This window comes from Gymnoscopelus braueri (genome assembly GCF_963280865.1).
Source record: "Gymnoscopelus braueri genome assembly, chromosome: 5".
Classification (NCBI taxonomy): Eukaryota; Metazoa; Chordata; class Actinopteri; order Myctophiformes; family Myctophidae; genus Gymnoscopelus; species Gymnoscopelus braueri.
Window position 1 is genome coordinate 31,858,292 of NC_137606.1, and position 22,957 is coordinate 31,881,248.

Here is a 22,957-nt window from a genome sequence, read left to right on the forward strand (position 1 = left end):
GGAGCGGTATTTCAGTCGCTGCAACGCACTGTTGTGACGAAGAGAGAGCTGAGCCAGAAGGCAAAGCTCTCAATATACCAAGCAATATTCCTTCCTACTCTCACCTATAGTCATGAAGTGTGGGTCATGACCGAAAGAATAAGATCGTGGATACAAGCGGCCGAAATTAGTTTTCTCAGATGGGTGGCCGGCCTCTCTCTTAGAGAAAGTTCAGTCATCCGTGAGAGACCGCTGCTCCTTCACTTGATGAAGTCAGAGATCCACATCAGCACCATGTCGTTCCCATGTGGACTTAAAACTAAAAAAAAATGTATCTCGGCTCCTGAGTACTTTTTTTTTTCTATGAAAAATCTCTGGCAGTGGGCAAACACGGCCAGAAATAATTCTGGCAGTGAATGAGTTAAGAGAGAAGTATTTAAAAGGCTAAAAATTGGGCAAGGAGAGGGCGCCCGCTGGCCTAGCAGTCCAGGCGCATACCACATACACTGGTAATCCAGCTTGACAGCGTGTCGCGGGTTCGACTCCTGATCCCGACAACCTTTGCTGTGTGTCTCCCCCATCTCTCTCCCCATTTCCTGTCAGCCTACTGTCCTATCAATAAAGGCATAAAAAGCCCCCCAAAAATATCAATTTAAGTTAAGTATATTTGATTTAAGTTAGGCAGGGAAAGTGAGTCTGAAAATGTGGGTTTTGAGGGAGGCTTTGAACACGGCAAGGGTGGGGGCGGCTTTGATGTGAGGTGGGAGTGGGTTCCAAAGGGAGGGGGTTGCAACTGAAAAAGGCTCTGTCACACCAGGTGCGTGCGTTTGGTTTTTGGGGCATTTCCAGGAGGTTGGCATTACCAGACCTGAGGGCACGTGGCGTTGGAGGTGGTCAGAGAGGTAGTGGGGAGAGGTAATTGGAATCAATATTGATAATGTTTCAAAGAATAGACGAGAAACAAACAAAGACGCTGTCATTACCTAATCCCTGGCTTCTGTAAATCCCTACAGAGCAGCAGTAGCAATCCTCTGGAAAAACGTCAAAAATGATGGGTCGTAATAACTGCTCAGCAATAATGAATACAATATTTCATTTCGGGGATGGTGTACTGGCATAAGAGTGGCTAAACTGACAACTTTCCAGAAGATCACTCAGGGGGATACGTCTACGCATGCGTGTGCGTGCACACAGACACGAAATGATGAATGCGGCTCCATGGGGGATCAGTGGATGCAGGCACTGCCATCTTTTGCCACCTGGTGTACTCAAAGAGACAGATAGATGACTGGAAATGTCCCCATGTGTGTAATGAGCCGCCCCCTGTCTGACCTTCCAATTCTTTATGGTTAGAGAGAGGCAGCATGACATTGTGTGTGTGTGTGTGTGTGTGTTTTTTTTGTTGCTGGCAAGCATGTCTACTGATATCAAGGTCTATGTGCTGAGCTAGCACTTTTGCGTTCCAACAAAAGTCGGGCACTCTTCCAAAGTGGTGGTAATATTTAGCTTGTCAAGAATTATGAGTGTAAAGAAAGCAAAGAGAGATGGACGGTTTGACGAGCTATTACTGTAGGTATGGGAGGAATTAGCACAGGCGTTTCGCAGAATGTTTAATTTAGTGCAACAGTTCAACCTTTGTCATGAAATAAAGGACACTACACCTGAAAAACCACGTCAAATTATTTTGATGATTAAGTTGATATCTGAGTGACCTGCATTGATAATTATTATCTTGTAGAATTGAGTGAGAAAAAAACATCATACAAAAAAATATCATACTAATGGTATTATTATGCAATGGAATTCAAAATATTCTAAATGTTTCAATATTTATTCATTATGTTTTAAATTTTACAAAATAATAGCTCACAATGCATCACGATGCGGCACGTGAGCTTGTAGATCAGCTATTTTAGTTATCTGTCATATGGCACAGATCTCCGGCAGGCCGGGTTGCCTACCCAGGGCTGTGTCAGAGTTGGGTCATGAGTAAGGACGCAAGGAAGCTGCGGAGGGAAATGAAGTTTGTATGATAGACGGTGCAACTGTTCATGTTAGTGGCGCCCCCAATGGGCAGACATGAAAGCTCTCTAAACAGGCCCCTCAATATGCGGCATGATTGGATATTGCGTTCATGATAGTTTCTTTGTAAGGAATAGGCCCTGCCCACAAATGTGTGAAGGCAAAATGGCAAACGGTATGGCGTATCAAAACCCTGTTTGACAGTCATTGTCACTGACTCACGAGACCATTCGTGCCCAATTTGGTGGGGAACCAAATCATGTATCAGCAACAAACATGGACACGGTGACATTTGTAGCAAACAAGGCCCTTCCACAAACTTTGTAAGCCAATCAAAGCCCCAATATGACAGATCTGAGTAGCAGCAATTACCGATTTGAAGAAGGCACAGAATGGCGGAAAAAGGGGCGGGACCTACTTGGGAAGTTGCGTCATGATCCAAATAATCCAGGGGAAACAGATCAAGAGTTATAGGCCAAAAGTCATGCAGCCTGATATAATGCCACCATGAAGCCAATTTGAAAGATTTGAGGTGGAGGTTCTTTCTTGGCCTACACAGTGAAAACATAATCCCTGGTCCCAGCCATTCCAGCTTGGCGGAGATAACAATGAAAGTGTTCTGATCCAATTTTACTTCAATGGGGTAGTTGGTAATCTTGTCCAGGTCACTGGAGTGGTCAAGTATTGACGCATTTCTTGGTCTACTTATTGATGTATTTGTGTTCCGATTTGTTCTGTTAAATGGCCTTTGATGCTAGATTCCCTGGATTTTCTTTCTAAAAGCACTGGGGACCATATCGTACCAGAGTTTTATGTAACTGAAGATTATGGTAAAGTAAGAAAGCTTAGGACATTGCAGAGGCACAATTCTTTCTCACAGTAGCTGCATTTTATTTGCTTATGAAAACATAAAGTTTAAGCCTAAATTATAAGGTGTATATATAAAACAAGGCATGAAAGACTTAAATTTATGAAAGAATGTTAACTCTTCAATGCTGAAGCTTTTACCCCTTACAAAATGGTCGTGCTCACCTCATAACCTGGTATAATCTAATAGCAAGCCATCCTTAGGGAGCAGGTCAGGTGGAGGAATCTAACATTCAACATAACTGTCGGGCAGAAACTTTGCATCTACATAAAAGCCATATTAGCAAAAATAGCCCATCTACGAGCTCAGAACACATTGTGGTGCGTTGCGTTCTGAGCTTGTAGATCAGTTTTTTTCTGAAAACCTTTGCCTATAATAACCATGTCCAAAAGAGGGCCACCAGGGTGAAAGTGTTAAAGTCGGTCTAAATAACTACATCGAATCTATTGAAAAACTGGTTATTTCTTTCCAAAGCACACATAACGCTAAACAGAGGCTGTAAATCTGTTCTTTGACAATGGACAACTGTATGGAGAAAGAGGTGGTGATCCCACGAAGATGGGAGTGGCAAATACAGGGGCAACTGGAAGAGAAAAGTGAACCCTCAGCTGTCGCCCGTCTGCTGATGGTGCTCACCCAGTAAATCATAGCTTATAGAGGCATAGGGAGGGTAGGCGCTGTGAGCTGCGGCAAATACTGATTCATGGCGTTTTTATATGCATCAATGAGATGGGCCACAGGATTTATACATTGCACGTTCTATCAGGACAAAGTTGCACTGAAGGGGAGAGAGGCTTTAGCAATTGGTTTGTTTGTGTGTGCGTGTGTGTGTGTGTGTCTCTCTCTTGAGTGCATGTCCTTAAAAGGCTGCAGCTTTGCTGCACTGGGTTACTTGCCTTCCCCCTGTAGGATGGGGCTCTGCTGCAGTCATTAAATTACTCATTAGCACCCACCGTTCTGTGATGAATCCTCTCTCTCGCTCCGTCTCTCACACACATAAACACACACGTGTGCATAGAACACACACAAAACTATAAGGACCAACATTACCTGTCCCACAAACACGTGAACACACACAAAGCTAGAAGGAATGGTGGTCCTTCTAGCTTCTACCTGTCCCAGAAAAACATGAGAACACTCTCCTCGTCCTTTCTAATGCTGCGTTTCGATATGTAGCATCTGCTCGTCTCGGTCCCCATTTACACTGCTCAGCTCAGCCCTCTTTTCACGTGTTTCCGCTGTACAGGCCCCCCACTCTTTAGTAGCCCCCCCCCCCCCCCCCGTAGGAGATTGACTTCAAGCGACGACCATTCTGCAACGTCCTAACGATAATGCAAACGATAATGCTACCTGTAAACGATCTCTGTTTTAAACCATCCTAACAGTTTCTGGTAACATTAAGACAAGAAATAGGCCAGGCAGTTTCTAACATTGATTCATTTCTGCTTTGCTATGTGTCAGTCTGATGGCACAACACAGACTATGAAATATAGGCAAGAAAATGTTCCATTTATTGATAAACACAATGAGATTTATATTCACAACTACAGTGACGTTTAACGTCAGGGTGAACATGGCCAAAATAGACTTACTTGCCTTCCGGGAGCGTGCGTGCAAAGTTTCAAGACTCAAACAAATCTTCAGGATCCATTTTTGGCCCGAACCTCTAGCATTTCAAAAACTTTAAGTACACATTATGTGAAGTAACTGCCGAGCGGTCCAGTGGGTTGCAAGATTAGAACTGTAAACACAGACACATGCAATATTTCAAGGGATATAAAATATATTTTAGATAGTGGCAGTGACCCTCCCCAGTGACTGTCCTACTCCTATATCGAACTTCAACTATAAATTCACTGCCTCTCATGCATTACCAACTTGCAGTTGGGAGTAGGCCGGTGCACCGGTCTAATACATAATACTGATGTGAGGTACTGACGTGAATATTGAGATGGTGGGCAATGGCAGGTTTTTTTTATCCAGTTTCTAAAACCAACTTCTTTTTGAAGATGTGGTGTAGATGTGTTATGCCTTTTCTCTTCCAATTGGTGCCTGTCATGGGTGATTTCTTTATCAGAAAATGTGGGTTATGCCAAATGGGTGTATGTAAGCTAGGTGACATTGTGAAGTTTGCCTTTTTTTTAATATTTATTTGGGGAATTTTTTATGCGTTTATTTCAGATAGGTCAGTGTAGAAAGACAGGAATCCAAGGGCAGAGAGAGAGGACAGACATGAGACGAGACAGGGGTGGGATTAATTTAGAACCCGGGTCCTCACACTCTCTAGGAACATAATGCTCCATATTATGGTCTGTGTACTGTACTACTGACTGATTCGGCACCCCGAAGTTTGGCATTTTATTGACTTTCACCAGGCCAACTGAGTTATGGCAATTATGGTGTTTTTAAAGCACTTGTGTTTTTAAATAATATATATTTTTACCGTGTTTCTAAGGAGGGGTATGTCATTGATTGATTTCTTGGCATTCCATTTACTCTACATCCAGAAATGAATGATGATGGTGGGTTAGGGTTATTGTATTTGGTTGGCTAGGAAGTATTGCCTCTAGCCCCCACTAGTTTTTTAATTTATTTCCTGTTTTCTTTTTATTATTTTTCCAAGATCTGACATCTGCCCAGAGTAAAAAACAACAACAACAACAATCAATTGACCTCAAACGCTCCAAAGACTGTGGACTACGGTGAACTGCTGATCAGAGTCGAGGGGAACCGGTTGCCTGAAAACGCCCCACCGCCGTGTCTCTGTGACAGGCAAGTGAAAGGGAGGCTGAGCGGCCCTCCCCATCCTTGCTTTCCCAGAGCTCTCCTCCATACACTCGTATTGATTACATTAGCATTTCAGCGAAACAGCAGCTCGGGACCCGCCGTGTGACTGCACTAGGCGGGCAGGGGGCCAGCTGCATAGAACGTACTGGTCTGCATGAGCGTGAAAGACAGTGAGAGACAGAGAAAGAAAGCAATAGTAAAGAGAGAAAAACGAGGAGATTTAGAGAGGGAGGTAGGGAGGCAGAAATAGTGAGAGATTAGGGGAATGGGAGAATAGAGTCAATAGAGTGGTCTGCAGAACAATGAGCCATATGTCTGCTTAGGCTTGCAGTCAATCCATACCCACTGCAGCAGAGCTGAGAGGATGTGAAAAATTCAAAAAACAAAATGCGTAAGTCATCTACCTAACCTATTTCAGAACAATAGGCTTGATTAAAGGGACGCTTAACCACACGAATCCTAGCGTCCCGATTTTGGTAATGTCACAAAGGGTGAAGATTCAGCAAAAACAGCAAATCTACAAGCTTGCAACGTGACGAGTTGTGAGCTTGTGGATCGGCTATTTCAAGTGAAGAGATTTGATGCACAGGGAAAAAAGGATTTCATGGGACTAGTGGTTAAGTCAAAAGTATCAAGAATGACCAAATATAATGATTTGTATCATTACTTTCTTGGAGAATTGCTAAAATCTGAGTGAATTAATGTGTGTGTCAGAGGGCATTAATAGGTATTCACCTTTTCATACCGACATGCTCAGTCTGAATATGGCTGCTTTAACAAGGGTATGTGTTAACAAGCAGTATAATGTACCCTGACTGTATTCTGTGCCAACTCATTTCACAGCTGCAACCAACAAATAGCATGAACACTAAAATTCCTCATCGTGCTTCTAATCCACTTGTCTTTTTCTAAGTTTAATGTCACTTTTAGCTAATACCTAAACGTGCAATTATTTTTCTTCCAATTTGTTTTTTGATGACCATGGCCATTTCAACTTCTGGACACATTCTGGCACAATATGTGTATGAAATTGGAAACTGTGTAGTTTGTACATAATTGGAAACTGCTCTGCCAAGTCAAAAAGCCCCTGCTAGCTGCCAGGAGCTCCAACTCAAATATTTTATGTTGAGCAGCAATCTCAATAGCCACTGGCCTATTAGCCTCCCAAACACACATTCTATTTAGCTATGCATGACATATTAGAATCAAACTCGAGGCTTTTTAGCATGAAGTAGTCTGAGAAATATTTTAGCCAAGAGTGAATGATAGTAAGTATTAGTGATAAAAACCTGAAATGGATAATCATCAAATATAGGAAGCGAGAGCTGGTCTGAACGTAAAATGGAGATGCTGATAGGGAAGGAAATGGGTATTAATATGGGAGATAGCAGTCAAAGAACACATTTTAGAATGACAATGACTGGATGAAGGAGGGCAGTGATATGATGGGGCACAGAGAGAGAGAGAGAGAGAGAGAGAGAGAGAGAGAGAAAAAGAGAGACTCAAAGTGAGAAAAATCTGTTTCTGTTTTACAGTAAGTCCTAATCACCATGGTGACCGCAACCATTAGAGCAGTTCCACAATGGACTCTTAATGGACTCTGGGCCTGTTCCACACTTCTTTGTTTATTCATGAACACTGACGTTTAAGGCAGAAAAAGATGGAATATGGGGAGAGACAACAAGGCCACATTAAAATCTGATCACATAACAAAGCTCTGTAAATTACCTCCTCTGGTCTTCCAAAAAAAGGACAGGTCAGAATATCAGGCATAATTCATTGTTGCACGACCATACCATACAACAGAAATGACACATTTTCAACTAAAGAAAGTCATATCACACTGACTTTGTAGTTTGGGGCAAAAACAAAGGCCCTCCCAAGTCATGCCAGGATACAGATAACGCAGGGAGCGAGAGGAAGGCAAAATGGTAAATGGACTGCATTTATAGTCTCGTCTTCTAACCATTCTAAGCACTTTATAAGTGTATGCCTCACCTTCAATCATTCACACACAGATGGCGGAACCAGCCAGGCAAGGCACCAACATACTTGTTTGGAGTTATATTTAGTTGCGCGTGGGTGTCGAATCGATGACTGGATTTTGCGTTCATGATATATGCCGTTTTTTTTTAAAGAAATAGGCCCCACCCACAATTCTGTGAATGTAATTACAGGTAAACGGTATGGAGTATGAAAACCAAACCCTGTTTGATGGTAATTGTCATTGATGCATGAGAGCAGAGCATTTGTGGATTTTGTACATAATTTGGTGAAAAAATCTATACAATTTCTGCAACTAACAGTGACGTTTGTAGGCAATAGGCATCACCTAGAGTGTAGGTGAAAGTAAAATCACTTTTTGGCTCTGTGTTGTTTAGAGTCCCCTCGATGCGTGATTAAAATTTGGGGAAGATAGGACGCTATGTTTATGATTTGTGGCTACATGATTTTTTTCTTCTAAAAAGGGCCCCTCCTGCAAACTTAAGTAGCTAATAGGAATGGAATACAAAAACTCCAACTGATACATCTTGATCACATGACTCCAGAGAGAATGTGGACTGAAATGTGTTACAAGTATGTTTTGAAGAAAATGCCAAATCTTCTGCGGCATATATGGGGAGTTGTGTCATGATCCAAGGAAGTTTGATTGTACAACCTTCGGTTCAATAGTTCTAGGCCAAAACGTGAAGCAGACTGTTACAGTACCAACATGATTTAACTGTGTAAAAGTATAGAATTCATTCTTGCTTTTTGAATAATTTATAGGGATATCTTATAGTCAATTGATAACATTTAATAGTATTTCTCACAGTGGGCAGAACCCTGATGTGTTCTCCTCTACCTTTTCCCCCAGACAGGACAGAGCGGGAGGAAATGCTTGGCTCATAGCGAGACTTGCAGCAAACCACTTTAGACCATTATTGTGGCCTGTAAACCATTTCAACCCTATTCTCTTCAGAACCTCTTTCCTGTTCTCTTGCTCTAATAGAACGAATCAAGTGTAACCTAATCCCCATCTCCTACCAGCCACTCTCCCTGTCCAATCTCTGTCATTGGTCTGGGGAAGCCCTGTTAGATGGGCTGTGGTTTAGTAAGCTAACGGAATCAGCAGTATCCTGTTCAGTTCAACTGGACTGGCATGCAGCAAGCTGGATTTCTACAGCAAGTGGATGGCTACAGATAACATGAGAGAAAGGCTGTGCGATTTTTCCCCCGAGCTTGTGCGGTTCCAGTCTTGTATTTCTTAATTAATGTCCCTGTCAGTATTCAATTCAGTTCTTCTATGTTTTACAAAACAACAGGACATTGCCTGATGCTTTAGATTTCCATTCCAAAGTATTTCTAATTTCTTTGCCCTAGCTGGCCTGGCATACAATGCAGAGTACACCTCCTGTGTACAGGTATGATTTACACTGTGTGTGTGTGTGTGTGTGTGTGTGTGTGTGTGTGTGTGTGTGTGTGTGTGTGTGTGTGTGTGTGTGTGTGTGTGTGTGTGTGTGTGTGTGTGTGTGTGTGTGTGTGAGAGAGAGTACTTTACATGGGAAAGTCTCTTCAGGGCCCATCTCATTCAGTGAAAGAAAGACAGAGACACGGCCAGCACCTGAATAAATAAAACCCAATCAATTGGGTCTTTTAGCCAGCTTTGCCTTCAGTGGAGAAGTTTGTTATCAGCATTCTGGTTGTATCGATGCCTGTATGGGAACTGTACTGCCCTCAAATGTACTGCCCCCCTCCCTGTGTGGTGTATTTTACCACACAGGGAGGTATCTCAAAACCTAAGTTCCTTTTATTTTGTTTCCCAGTCTGACCTTTTGAATATTATTAACAGCATGAAATCCTCTTCTACCTCTGCAGACGCTCTACCCACCACATTTTTTAAAAGAGGTTTCCCTCTTTTTATCTCCAGACATTTTAGAAATATTTAATAAATCACTATCCTCCGGTACTATTCCTTCAATCTTCAAGTCAGCTGTAGTAAAACCTCTGTTGAAAAAATCAAACCTTGATATCTCCAATTTCAACAATTTCAGACCAATTTCCAAGCTACCCTTTCTCTCAAAAGCACTAGAGAAAGTGGTTTATTCTCAACTTTTAACTTTTTTAAACGATAACTCACTTATTGAAATGTTTCAGTCTGGTTTTAGAACTCACCATAGTACGGAGACTGCACTTCTGAAAGTTCTAAGTGACATCATGATGAACTCAGATGTTGGCTGCTGTACCGTATTGATGTTGCTTGACCTTTCGGCTGCATTTGACACCATTGATCACGATATCCTACCTGAGTGACCGAACCTTTACGGTTTCAGTTGGAAATGCGTCCTCTAGCCACGCCAATGTCACTTGTGGCGTCCCCCAAGGGTCAATCCTTGGCCCGTTATTATTTTGTAAATACCTTCTTCCTTTAGGCCAAGTTATTCACAATTTTAACGTTTCCTTCCATTTTTATGCTGATGACACACACATTTATTTTTCCATAGATCCTTCAGACCCAGCCACAGCTTCTCCGGTTTCTCTTATTTCCCCTTTGATTGCCTGTCTTTCTGCCATAAAGTCCTGGATGTCAAATAACTTTCTTATGCTAAACAATGAAAAAACATAAATAATTGTGTTTGGACCAAAAACCCATAGAGACAGTGTAAGCCAGTTATTACTCTCACAGGGGTTACAGTGCACTCGAGGCAAGAAATCTGGGAGTCATATTTGATTCAGACCTCAACTTATCTAAACATTTTTCCAACATCACAAAAACAATCCAAATCAGGAATATTTCTAAAATCAGATCATTTATTTCATTCAGTGATGCACAAACCCTTATGCATGCCTTTGTCACAAACCACTTGGACTACTGTAATTCACTCTTTTCTGGACTCCCCAAAAAATCAATCAATCGCAACTCATTCAAAATACAGCAGCTAGAGTCCTTACAAGAACCAGGAGATATGATCACATTACCCCTGTTCTTGCTTCACGCCACTGGCTACCAGTGGCGTTCAGAATTGATTTTAAAATTACATTGTTTGTCTTTAAAGCACTGAACGGACACAAACTTTTACTTGTCCCCCCCCAGACAAACCTTGTGACAGAAGGTGACAGGGCATTCGCTGCTAGGGCTCCATTTCTGTGGAACCAACTTCCCCAGCAAATTAAACAGGCCACTTCGGTATCCACCTTTAAAAACCTTAAAAAAACTCATTACGTTAGAATGGCCTTTAGCTAGAATGAATATCTGTCTTATTATTTTTGTATGGTTCCTTTGTTTTTAAATTTTCCATCATTGTATTGCCTTTATATTTCCAGTGTATGTATTGTATTTGTATTGTTAAGCACTTTGTAAACCTGTTGTGCTATATAAATAAAGTTTATTATTAACCGCAAACACTGCAGAGGGACGTGCAGAAAGCCCAGTGCATGTGAGCATATATATTTTAAACTTTTTATTTGGAATTAGAAAATAAAAATAAACATTTACAGACATTTATAAGAGTGATAACATGTGTTACAGGGGCAGTTTTACATGGATATGAACATAGGTGTAAGTAAGTAAGTACTAAGTAAGTAGGTTGGAGAGGCTTGTCAGTATCAGCCAATAATTGAACTGAAAGTCTATCCCCGTTCCAATGCACTACACCCCTGGGAGATGGATTGCTGAGGTGGAGCGCAACACCTACCAACAACTCCCAGTACTTACCGCACGACTTGCCGCACCCAAGCCGTGCTCCTCATACGCTGAGTTGGCGGTGCCCGGGAACGAACCCATGACCTTGTGGTCCAAACAAAGGCGAGAGATCTGAGAGACTGAGCTACGCGGACACAAATATAGGTTTGCCTTAAGGCAGGTACACACTGCAGGACATTTGGTCCGATAATGCTGTCTGCGACCTTTTTTGGCGCTCGCCGACAAAACCTCCCGATCTGACGCAGATCGGCCTTTGATCGGCGAGATAATGCTCGCTGTGTGTGAAAGTCACAGCGACACGATCTGGCCACGATCATCCGCTCTGGGATGGCTTTGCGACCGTTTCAAATATCTATCTGGTTAGTTATTCGGCCCTGTCGCAGACAGAAGATCGGACAGTATCATACAGTATGAAAGGGTCTGCGAGGAGATGCACGCTACAGCCAATGAGAGCACATTACAGCCACTGTGGCTAGGGGAGCGTCACTGGATCTGACCACAACAAACAGTCCCTACCGCAATATTACCGTCCAGTCCTGTATTAAGTTAACATTATAAAACAAAATGAGAGAGTGAGCGAGCCTGGTGGGCTGTTTATTTTAGAGGAATTGTACAGAGAGAGAGAGAGATAGAGACAGAGAGCGAGCTCTGTGTGTGTGTGTGTGTGTCTGTGAGACAGTGCAGCATGCGTGTGACACACGCTGTGTCTGAACAGCGTTGCCAGATGTTGCGAGAGAAATAAGCAACCAGGTCTATGAAAACAAGCCCAAGAAAAGGCCACTTGAGCACTTTAAACCTATTTACAAATACATTGGATATTTGAAAATAGCCGATCTACAAGTTCACAACGCGTCGCAGCTATTTTCAAAGAAAAATCTTGAGAAAATTGTGGAATATTTTCCAAATCCACACAAATCTTGTATGGGGGTCTATGATGGCACAACATATTTTCAGAAGTGGGGTCTGCGGACAAATACATATATTATGTGTTGTTTAAACCACTGGTTTAAACAACATTAGGAAACAAGGCCAAATAAGCAACTACACAAATAAGCCCAAAAAACGCACCCCGCAACAACCAATATTTACAAGCAACTCTACAGAAAAACAAGCCCAAAGTCGCTTATAATAAGCGGACATGGCAACGCTGTTACTGAGTTTCATTGCGCACATTTAAGCTGGTTGACTTGTTTCAGAGAGAGCGAGAGCGAGAGAGAGAGAGAGAGAGAGAGAGGACCCCCGACCACTTTAAAAGTCCTACAGTGTGTACCTGCCCTTAAGATTTTGGTGTGCCTTCTGCGCCAAAAGTTTGAAAACCACTGGAATATAATACACTTACTTTTCTTAACATAAATGAGATTACAAGTGGAAACTCAGTCGTTATGTGTCACATCTAGGAAAAAATTGGTTTCAACTTTAATATTGAAATCATAAGGCATTACTCCTTTCAGTCTGCGGCAGAAAATAAATGTTGAACCAATTTCAAAGGGGGATCGCTCAGACTGGTTGATAGTTCTCATGCCCTATTTATTGACTCTGATGAGGCTCTTCAAGGCCATTCAGTGTCAGCCATGATGAACACTGCTGGGTGGTTTATTTCTGGTGTGTGCCCCCTGCTGACATCCAGCTTTACTTCACACATACTGTAGAACGCCTCTCACACACACACACACACACACACACACACACACACAGGTACGCAAATAATGACAGCTAGAATTTCAACATCACATGCTGTTCATATTGGGAGAAAGCCAAATGAAGCTATGAGGGTAAAACTACAGTATGAGGGTATGCATCATCAACTATTAATTTAATATGACTGACCAGCCAAGGCTTACAAGAATACCTAGGAAATAAAAGAAAGGGCAAACTGTGATGCTTTGACCTTTAGGATTTATTACCATGTCGTTAACTGCAGGATTATATACATATACACTGTGGGGGAAAAAACGACCTCTAGACTGAAAGTGCAGCTTAAAAAAGATAAAGAAAAAACACAACTTCCCATAGGTGGTCACTAGAGAAAAACAAAGAAAGTGTGTAGACAGAGTAGGGGGGGCTAGAGAGAGATTGCGCAGGGGTGGTAGAGAGGACAGGGGGCTAGAGAGTGGGTGTGGGTGGTAAATAGAGCAGGGTGCTAGGAAGAGCGAGAGAGTGAGGCAGAGAGAGAGAGAGAGAGCGAGAGAGAGAGAGACTTTCATTGCCAGTGCTTACCAAGCAAGTAGCAGCAACAGAGGAGGCAATGGGTTATTCCAAATGACTGAGCAGCCCTCATCAAGATGAGTAATCCCAGCATTGCAAAAGCCTTGATAGCTTTATTACTGGTGGCAGCTGCTTTGCCAAGAGAGGGTACACGGCACTGGAGAACTGGACCTACCACCTATGGTCTACTTTCAATCACTAACAGACCCAGAAAAAAGCCAACTCATGGTTTGAAAGATTGAGAGAAAAGAAAAACACTTAAGGTACACTGACCAAATGAATACCCCGGTGAAGTAAACGCGTTGGGCATTCCATCAAGCCCCAAGCCAGAGGAAAAAAGGCATTCGTTTTAAATAGCACTTTTATCCATTTGTATGGCAGAGTATGGGAACACAATATAACTTGCACCGTTGCCGTGATTGGTGACACTCTTCATACTACTTTAGTTTATTTAGATTGCCACAAATCGTGGAATGGTTAGAAACAATTGAGGATGAAGCAAAATAATGTCCACAATGTATTTCCTCCGCTATTGACCTTCACCTGGTTGTGGGGCCACATTGGTAACAGCTGACACAGCAGTTACTGTGAGCATACTGTCATATCACAATCAATATTTACATCATTGTATGCCAATTTAGTGTCTAGTTTCATCACTTCAGAAAATAATATATTTATGTCAGTTGAGTCTATGCCATATTCACTCTGCTGGATAAGAACTAAAGGTCCTTACACACCGGGGCGTTTTTTTCATGCGAATAATACGTTTTTTTTTTAAACCTTATAAAGTCAATGGAAGCTTACATGGCGCGAAAAAGTGAAAAAGAGAAGCGAAAAAGCGAAGCGAAAAAGCGGAACGAGTCCGAATTTTACGTATATTCGCCGGTGTGTAACCGCCTTAAGGTTGCGAGAAAGTAGATGTTCCGCTATATTTGCTGTAGTTTTAATGTGTATATGCCGTATGGTTTGTAGCTTTAATCAAGTCAATATATGAAGATGGAACAAACGTAGGAGTGTTGGAACTTACTTTCTCAGGTGTTCATGCTCCTTCAGGAACAGCTCCGTTCTTCTGTTGTTTACTCCAGAGCCACTCTTGTATGTCCTAGGGAAGACATGTTTGATATAACACAATGATTAACAAACAAACATGGGCTCTATTAGCTGGTTTGAAAGTATAAAAGGTAAATAGATTTATTAAGTGCTTTTCTAGTCTTCCAACCACTCAAAGTGCTTTACAACGTATGCCTCACATACACACCTTCACATACCGACAATGGGGGCAACCTGGCAAAGCATCAATCTGCTCATCAGGAGCAGATTGCAGGATTCAGTGTCTAGCTCAAGGACACTTTGACATGATAACAGGAGGAGCCAGGGATCGTACCGGGAACCTTCCAGTTCCCAGAGGCCTGAGCCACTGCCGTCCTTTTAACTTTATTAGAGGTCCGGGCCCTCAAATCTACGTCTCACCGCCAATATGTCTGAGTCATAGTGTTGGGGGCTTTGTCAGAGTACCCGTTGTACGCGTCTGTCTGCGTTCCTTTTATGTCCATATATGGAGATCTCTGTATCCATCAGTTCTTGTCACTTTCATGTCCATGGAGATCCCTGATGTCATCAGTATATACCCATATATTGGCATGCCCATATATGGGTATATCGGTTGGATCGGTGGGTCTGCTCAACCGAATATCCGAACCACTCCACGGCGGGCACCGCACTCCCTTCAGTCCTTGCCGATGCCGAGCTTTAAGTCGGTCGGTCCCATATATGCACATCATGACCATATTTGGGCTTGGCGGTCGGCTCTGTGGCTCTGGATCTCTATTATATGCCAACATATAGAAACCTGCTGACTTCCTTTTCCAGCGGGACTTGGCAACTGCCACAGTGGCAAAACTAGCAGTAATTGGTGTACTGACCATGGTATTACTGTGCTTAACTGACCAGCCAACTGGCCTGACCTGAACCCCACAGAGAATCTATGTTGTATTGTCAGAGGAAGGTGAGAGACACTACACAATACAAATGAGCTTTCGGCTGCTATCAAAGCAAACCTGGGCTTCCATAACACCTCAACAGTGCCACAGGCTGATCACCTCCATGCCATGCCGCATTGATTAAATTATTGTTCAAAAGTAGTCCAGACCAAGTATTGAGTGCATAAATAAAGACATTTATGTATTATAAATCTTTTTTTTGAGTGGTCTCATGTAATATTCAAATATTGAGCTGTATGCATAATCATCAAGATTAAAACAAAAAAGGTTTTGAATATTTCACTTTATGCGCAATGAATCTAGAATATATGAACGTTTCACTTTTTAAATTATATTACGGAAGGAAATGAACTTTTCCACGATATTCAATATTTTTTAGAAGGATCCGTATACAATAAAATGTATTAAACACACTAGAGCCACAATCCAACTAGGGACATGCTTGACTATTTTATTATTCAAATATTCATTCAATTATAAAAAGTTGCAAAAGCACCTGGTAGTAAGTTAAAGGAAGAGTAAATGGGCTCTACTTTGTCTCAATTTAATTGTGTAATAGTTGTGAAAATATTTGCCAATGCAACTATACACTGAAAGGGTCTATGTTGAGAGCTGTCAGAAGGAGGAGGTGCCCAGTGGCCACACTTCCGAAAGTCCCTCCCACCACCTCGGAGAACGACCATCGCAGCATTCCGAAGATATTTCCCAAAATGGCCGCTGTAGATGATAAACCTCAAATGTATAAAATAAAAAAATAAAAAATATATATAGTTGTCATACTTAGGTTGTTTTTTTAGACCTGTGTCAACATTTTTGTAAGGTAAATTACATGGTGCCCACACTTTAAGTGTTACTATCCCCAAAAGTTTGATTATTCGCTTATCAATCCTTAAAGGGCAAGACCGCTTTGGTAGAGGTTTGGGTTGTGTAGTAAACTTGCCATGATGTAACTCCAATGGACAAGAAATCAAAAATAATTGCTCCATTGATTAGAAATTGATAATTCAAAATATGCACCTAATTGGCTTACATTGTACGGTGAAACAGCTCTCAAAGTCACTCTTTTAGCATGTAAATGAACATAAACAAAGTTGATTCAGACAATATAGAACATCACCAAACCCAGTACTGTTTTTTTTTTTATTATAAAAATGTCAGCTTCCTGTTGATTTTGCTATTTTCATTAGGAAGAAAACCCGGACTGGATCTGTGGATCCGGATCCGGATCTTCAAATAGTAAAATCAACAGGAAGTTGACATTTCTATTAAAAAGACAATGTTCTATATTGTCTGAATCAGCTTTGTTTGTGTTCGTTTACAGGCTAAAAGACTGACTTTGAGAGCTGTTTCCCCATACAATGTAAGTCAATGAGGAGCATATTTTGAATTATCAATTTCTAATAAATGGAGCAATTAATTTAGATTTCTTACCCATCTTTGGAGTTACATCATGGCAAGGTAACTACACAACCCAAACCTCTACCAAAGTGGTCTTGCCCTTTAAGAATAGTAGAAATGTGTCATTCAGAATTCTAAAATTCTAAAACCTCCAACCCTCTTTGTTCCTTATTCTCTCTTGCTCCAGCAACCTCCCTTACACAAAAGCATTTAGACCAGCATAAATAATAAATATGAGCTGCATGGAGGATGAGAAAAGGAACAGAGAAGAAGAGAAAGAGAGGAGACGAGTACAGGACCCACCACATTTCTGTGTCTGTCTCCCCTGATCTAAGGGGTTGAGTAAAAATAAATAAATCCAGCAGCAAGAATCAATCCGTTTAAAAAAAAAACAAGCTACATGAATGTGCACTTATTTAAAAAAAACAAAGAATTAACAGCTACAGAATGGGCAGTCGGGAATGTTTAATAAATAATGAATGGTACCCTGTTCCTCACCATCTCTATTATGTATGTGACATTGCATTGATTACATCCGAATATTCATGGCTCCATGCAATTTCATGTTAATAAGGCGGCAGAAAATAAGACAGAATGATCTACGTCTGAGCCATCAGCCACTGAGACAGTCATTCTACATCTACTCTCATTCACAATTCCACATCTCTCCTCCTGCTGGATGCAACGCTTTACACTCAGCATCCTTAGCAGCTGCCTCCTCATATGCCCTGCTGGAATTCTGACCATTTAACATAGCCCCACCCTCCTGTTCGACTAGAGCAAGAAAAAGGGGGTAGGAGGAAAAAAGAGCAACGAATCGTTCAAACGATACAGCATACAAACACTCATATACCACCAACCCCATCAACAACCGACCGCACACAACCATCCCAACCGAATCAAAAACGAACATGGTAAATAATATTCAGTAGTTAGCCGGGCAGCCAGAGTGGCAACTGCCCTAGCAAGTGTAAGTATTGCTGGCACTCCTATTGTTTGAGGGAGGTTTATTCAAAAGGGCGCCAATGTAAATCACGGACTAGCTGTCATTTAGCATCACAGTACTGGCAGCTGTAGTTCTGAGCTCAGTGCAGGTATTTAGGCAGCTTCTGTAGTCAAGGCGGGTAGTAGCATTGAATGCCTGGGTGCTTTACCAAAAGGAAAACTGAATCCTAGAGAACAATGCTGCCCTCTAGCTACAGTACCTCAGTTAACAGTAGACATCACTGCAGCATGGGCATTTAGTACCCGAGTCGAGGAGCATACCTTGCATGCCAAACTTAAACTAAATCTGCAGAGTAGAAAGCAAATTATAATGTTCAGTAACATTTAACAATATCTCAGGTGTCAGGTGCAAGGCCAAACATAAACTATTGAACCAAACTCAAGCCCAGTCGATCCAGCCAGGTTTCATTGACTTCAACAGCAGTGATGGGCTGGCTGATTGCCAGTCCAAAGACAATGCTGCACCAAACTCTAAGCCTGTAGTGTGTCGTCAATTCATTGGGAGAATTCAATCCCAGTTTATCCAGATTCCATTCCATTAGAATTGTAGTTTTTGCAGTGTAGGAAAGACTATAAATGCAATGAGCAAAAACTCTTACTGCCTTTACACAAATAACTGTTCCTATTTCTACTTAAGTCATCAGATGACACAACACATAAGAGTTCCATTCATAGCAACCCTGTACGTCTGTATTTAACATGAAAGGGGAAGTGATAATTTCACGTGGCCGCTTTGGCGTGTTTGCTCGATATGACGATGCATTGGTTGTATGGTATCCATTGTCAGCAATAAGCATCATTGTGTATCACCCCTATTGTGCGCCAATAGGGGCCTGTGAACACTGATGTAGGGTACCGATACCTTTCAATCTGTACTATTCTATTATGGCATGCACTATCAAATAATATTCTTATGTACAGAAGAAAATGAGCGCACTCAAAATGGAGATGTGTAACCAAATTCAAAAGAACTGCCTGCTCATCACTGCATGGCGATAAACAATTATAATTAAAATATCAAAAAAAGAATTATAAACAAAAATCACAAAACTCCTCTTTTTGGTATCTGCTACTTGGATTAAGGTGACTTGATAGATTGACATCAAGAAGGGCCTGTCAGCTACCTTCACAGCTTCTATAGTAGGCAATGCAACGCTTTGTTTTCAAGAGTGTTGCTCGCAAACGTCAGTTGTATTATAAAGTTATATAAAACTGTGCGAGGCAAAGAACCCTATCACTTCCATACAGAATGGGAGGAAGGCTCCTCCCTATATCCATTTTGAAGGGCTATTCCAAAGCCCCCTCAGGTACAATTTTTCAGCAATTGGATAATCATTTTTTGGGGTACATCTTGTTGAGCTGGTCATTTTAAAAGTAGTTGTCAAGCTAAAAAAGTGTGGGCACCGCTGCTGTAGGCTGTACATCAATCATAAAAGCATATTTTTTTTTACTGTGGACAGATAAATTTGACGAAACCATTTTTATGTTCCCATTCCTCTTATAGTTGAGGAGGCAAATATCGTGCTATTGTAGTTTACCAATACTGCCCTTGTCCCAAAGTCAGCCCAAAGTCCTAATGCTCTAAGCAAGCAGCTACATTGATGAGGGAGCAACAGATCAAGCCTTTGAAAAATCTTCCAATGTCAAGCATTCTAGTCAGGTGTTCAAGCAGTGGCAGTGTTCACAGTTTCACTGTTATTTCAATTCCTTTCTTTGACTTACGGAAAAGCTGAATGTCAAGGAAATAGTTTTATGCTTTATACAGTGTGAATACAATACCTCTCCACTAGACCATGACCACAACACCTGTGAGCTTAGGGGGCTCCCTCGTTGCCACTTGCTCATTAGTCATCATTAGGCCGATGGTATGGTCAGCAACACTGGCTTATTGCTATGCATTAGACTCACCATCGCTGGGCCTATTAGTAGAATCAGTGGTGGCTCCTTGACAATATGAATTATTGAAGTTTTCTAAGACTGGTTGCGCTACTATAGTACATGCAGGGCTTGGTTCAATATTATACAGTATACCCTCAAAACAATACTGTAACAGACAAGTGCAACAGTCCTCATACCAGTTGTGATGAAGGATCCCTGTCTATTTAGCTAGGTGGGTCACTTTGACCTTATGTGTATTGTTTCACTTAATTGATGATTATGTCATAACTGTAGTTCTCTTTTCCAGAAAGTGTCAAACATTTCCTGTTCCGGATCAGTTTCCCATAGCTTTGTTTGATTGGCTCAGCAGCAGATTTGAACTGGAAACACACGATAACTTTGTATGTATTTCCGGTTCAAATCTGCTGCTGAGCAAGTCAAATGAAGCTATGGGGAACTGAACAGGAAACAGGTATGCCACCTTCTGGAAAGGGGAACTACAGTTATGCACAGAGCGTATTGGCCATGTTCACGTGTGTGGGAAGCCGGCAGGTGAGGGCGTTCTCTATTGCTGCACTAGCAACTCCTGCAGGTTAGTCAGGGCTCCTGTTCAGCAGGGAGCAGGATCCGGGGGGAAGTTGTGTTCCTCAGAACGTGTTATAACCTCCCGGTGAAACTCCTCACTGTCAAGTGAAAAGAAGCAGCTGGCGACCCCATGTGTGTATAGTTGGAAGAAAAAGTATAGCAAAGGTTATGCTGTACGTCCTGAATAATCAGTGGCAAAATGCTTTTTTCCAAGGAATTATGCAGCTGCAAGTTCAAAAAGAGCTGTACAAACTCAGCCAAACAGTAGATTTTGCCTCCATTCATCTGTTGGGGTGCAATAAAAAAAAGTTTTGCCTGCCTGACTGATTGGATGTTCTTTCTGTGGTTGGATGGCACCACAGCAGGCCAGGCAGTTAACACCCCAGGCCAGGAAATCATCTGATGGAGCGATTGTTATTACAAAGGGTTGACTGCTAAATTATGGACCACCTGTCCAGTATTTACCAACTACTCCTCAAACATGATGGCCCTGAACTGGGAGGTCTTCCCGGGTCCACCAGAACCAGAGACCTGTACCGGTCCAGGTCCATGTTTTATCATGGACACTCGGGTGCGGGTTGGTTCAGATTATTTTACCTCAGGGCTCCAATTAGTCTTTTTTTTTTGTCCATTTGGACCAAACTTCACGGGTCTATTGGGGCCCGGTTCCGTTATTTGAAAATATTCTTGGAATTAATCGGATCTCAGATCAACTTTCACGGGTTTTAAATTTTGTGTTCATGTTTGGGAACATAATTCTGGACCCGTGAAGAGCTCTACCCTGAACCAATTTGAAATTTATTTACACAGATACAGTGGCCCTCATTTATCAATGGAGCGTAAAAAACGTCTTATATTTTCCCATATATTCGGCCGTACACCAACGTCGAAGTCACATTTATCAAAGGATCCTATACAGCCGATCCTAGCGTATATCAGGTCGGAGCTTTGATAATGTCTTTCATGTAATCCGTAGCGTAGCGGTCACATCGCCATGAATGGAATACGTTTGTATACCCATTTATTTAACCCATACCGAACAGTGCGTGTTCGAGTTACACTAAATAAAGCAGTCATGAGACTCGGGCGGAATGCAGTGATCCCGTGCCGCCACGTTAATATTGGAGCGTCGGGTTTATATCCTTAACCCAGCCAGGTTGTGTAGCCTACATAACTCTCTATGACATAACTCCATAACATAAGACAAGCTACTCTAAGTTTGTAGACCTCACTGTCCATGAAAAGATGGTCGGGACTCCCGAAAATTCTCACGCAGAAGCGCTGATGCGCTCGTATATTTTGAAAATAGCAGATCTACAAGCTCACAACGCGTCGCGATGCGACCTGTTGTGAGCTTGTAGATCTGCTATTTTCAAACAGCCAATGCAGCTAGATCTGCAAGCTTAACCGAATGACTGTTAAAGCAGTTTGTTTAAATTACCGTAATTTTCGCACTATAAGCCGCACCTGAATATAAGCCGCACCTGAATATAAGCCGCAGCAGCTAAATTGAATGATTTGTACATATATAAGCCGCACTGGACTATAAGCCGCGGGTGTAAAATCCATAGATTTAGGAGGTCCCCTAGTGGCCGTTAGCTGTAAAAATCCATAGATAAGCCGCACCGTTATATAAGCCGCAGGGTGGAAAAATGGGGAAAAAGTCGCGGCTTATAGTCCGAAATTTACGGTAGTTTATAAAATGATATATTTTCACAGCGATTATTTATTAGTGTAGATATACACATTTTGGAGTGGATTATGTGTCCAGATGCCAGTCAGACAATGCTGCTCCGCAGGTCTACAATGGAATAAACGGGCGCAGCCAAAGTCAACAACTGGTCTCTACCAGACGTGAGATCTCAGCCTACGGTAGGATGAATCCAACGTCAGGATATATTGATAAATGCCGAAAGTTGCGGTGATCTCGCCGTACGCCCATTATTTGGTCTGCACCGCGTTGATAAATGAGGGCCAGTATATTTTGTGCAGTTTTTCACCATCTATACTATAATTCACCAAGTCTTGTTTGTGTGTGTGTGTGTGTGTGTGTGTGTGTGTGTGTGTGTGTGTGTGTGTGTGTGTGTGTGTGTGTGTGTGTGTGTGTGTGTGTGTAACTTGTGTCCAACTTTAGATACCGGTAGCTATTCTTCAACAGGTCTGTCACTCCACAAAAATTGCAAACTAAAGGTCATACAGTAAGCAGTGAAAGGGTCTGCTATGACATTGACTGTAATATTCTGATACCTTGTTGTAAAACATGTTGAAGTAAGGTGTGAATATACAGATTAACTAGTATTGTAGAGATACAGTAACTATATATATGTATATAGTCTAATAGGTACTGCAGGTCTTGCTGCCAAGCCTTTTAAGCTACTGTATATAATACATGTTTTTCACCCTATTAATCCCTTTGTTTTACACAAGCCATTATATAATGAATTATTGTTATTATTATTATTATTACTAGTAACAGCAAGTTACATCAACGCTTTAGAGTGCTGCTAACCTCCACTGATGGCTTGGGCAGGGTATAGACAACCACAC

The 22,957-nt window shown here is 41.8% G+C and overlaps 1 protein-coding gene across 3 annotated transcripts in view; it reads right to left on the reverse strand.

The window, feature by feature from the left end:
- Positions 1–22,957, reverse strand: part of gosr1 (golgi SNAP receptor complex member 1) — a gene marked incomplete at its 5' end in the record, with an annotated part of 45,569 nt that overhangs the window by 13,838 nt on the left and 8,774 nt on the right. For all 3 annotated transcript variants that reach the window (XM_080427967.1, XM_080427966.1, XM_080427968.1), the window contains one exon: positions 14,572–14,646. In XM_080427967.1, the coding sequence (XP_080284093.1) occupies positions 14,572–14,646 (75 nt within the window). The remainder of the gene's footprint in view (positions 1–14,571; positions 14,647–22,957) is intronic.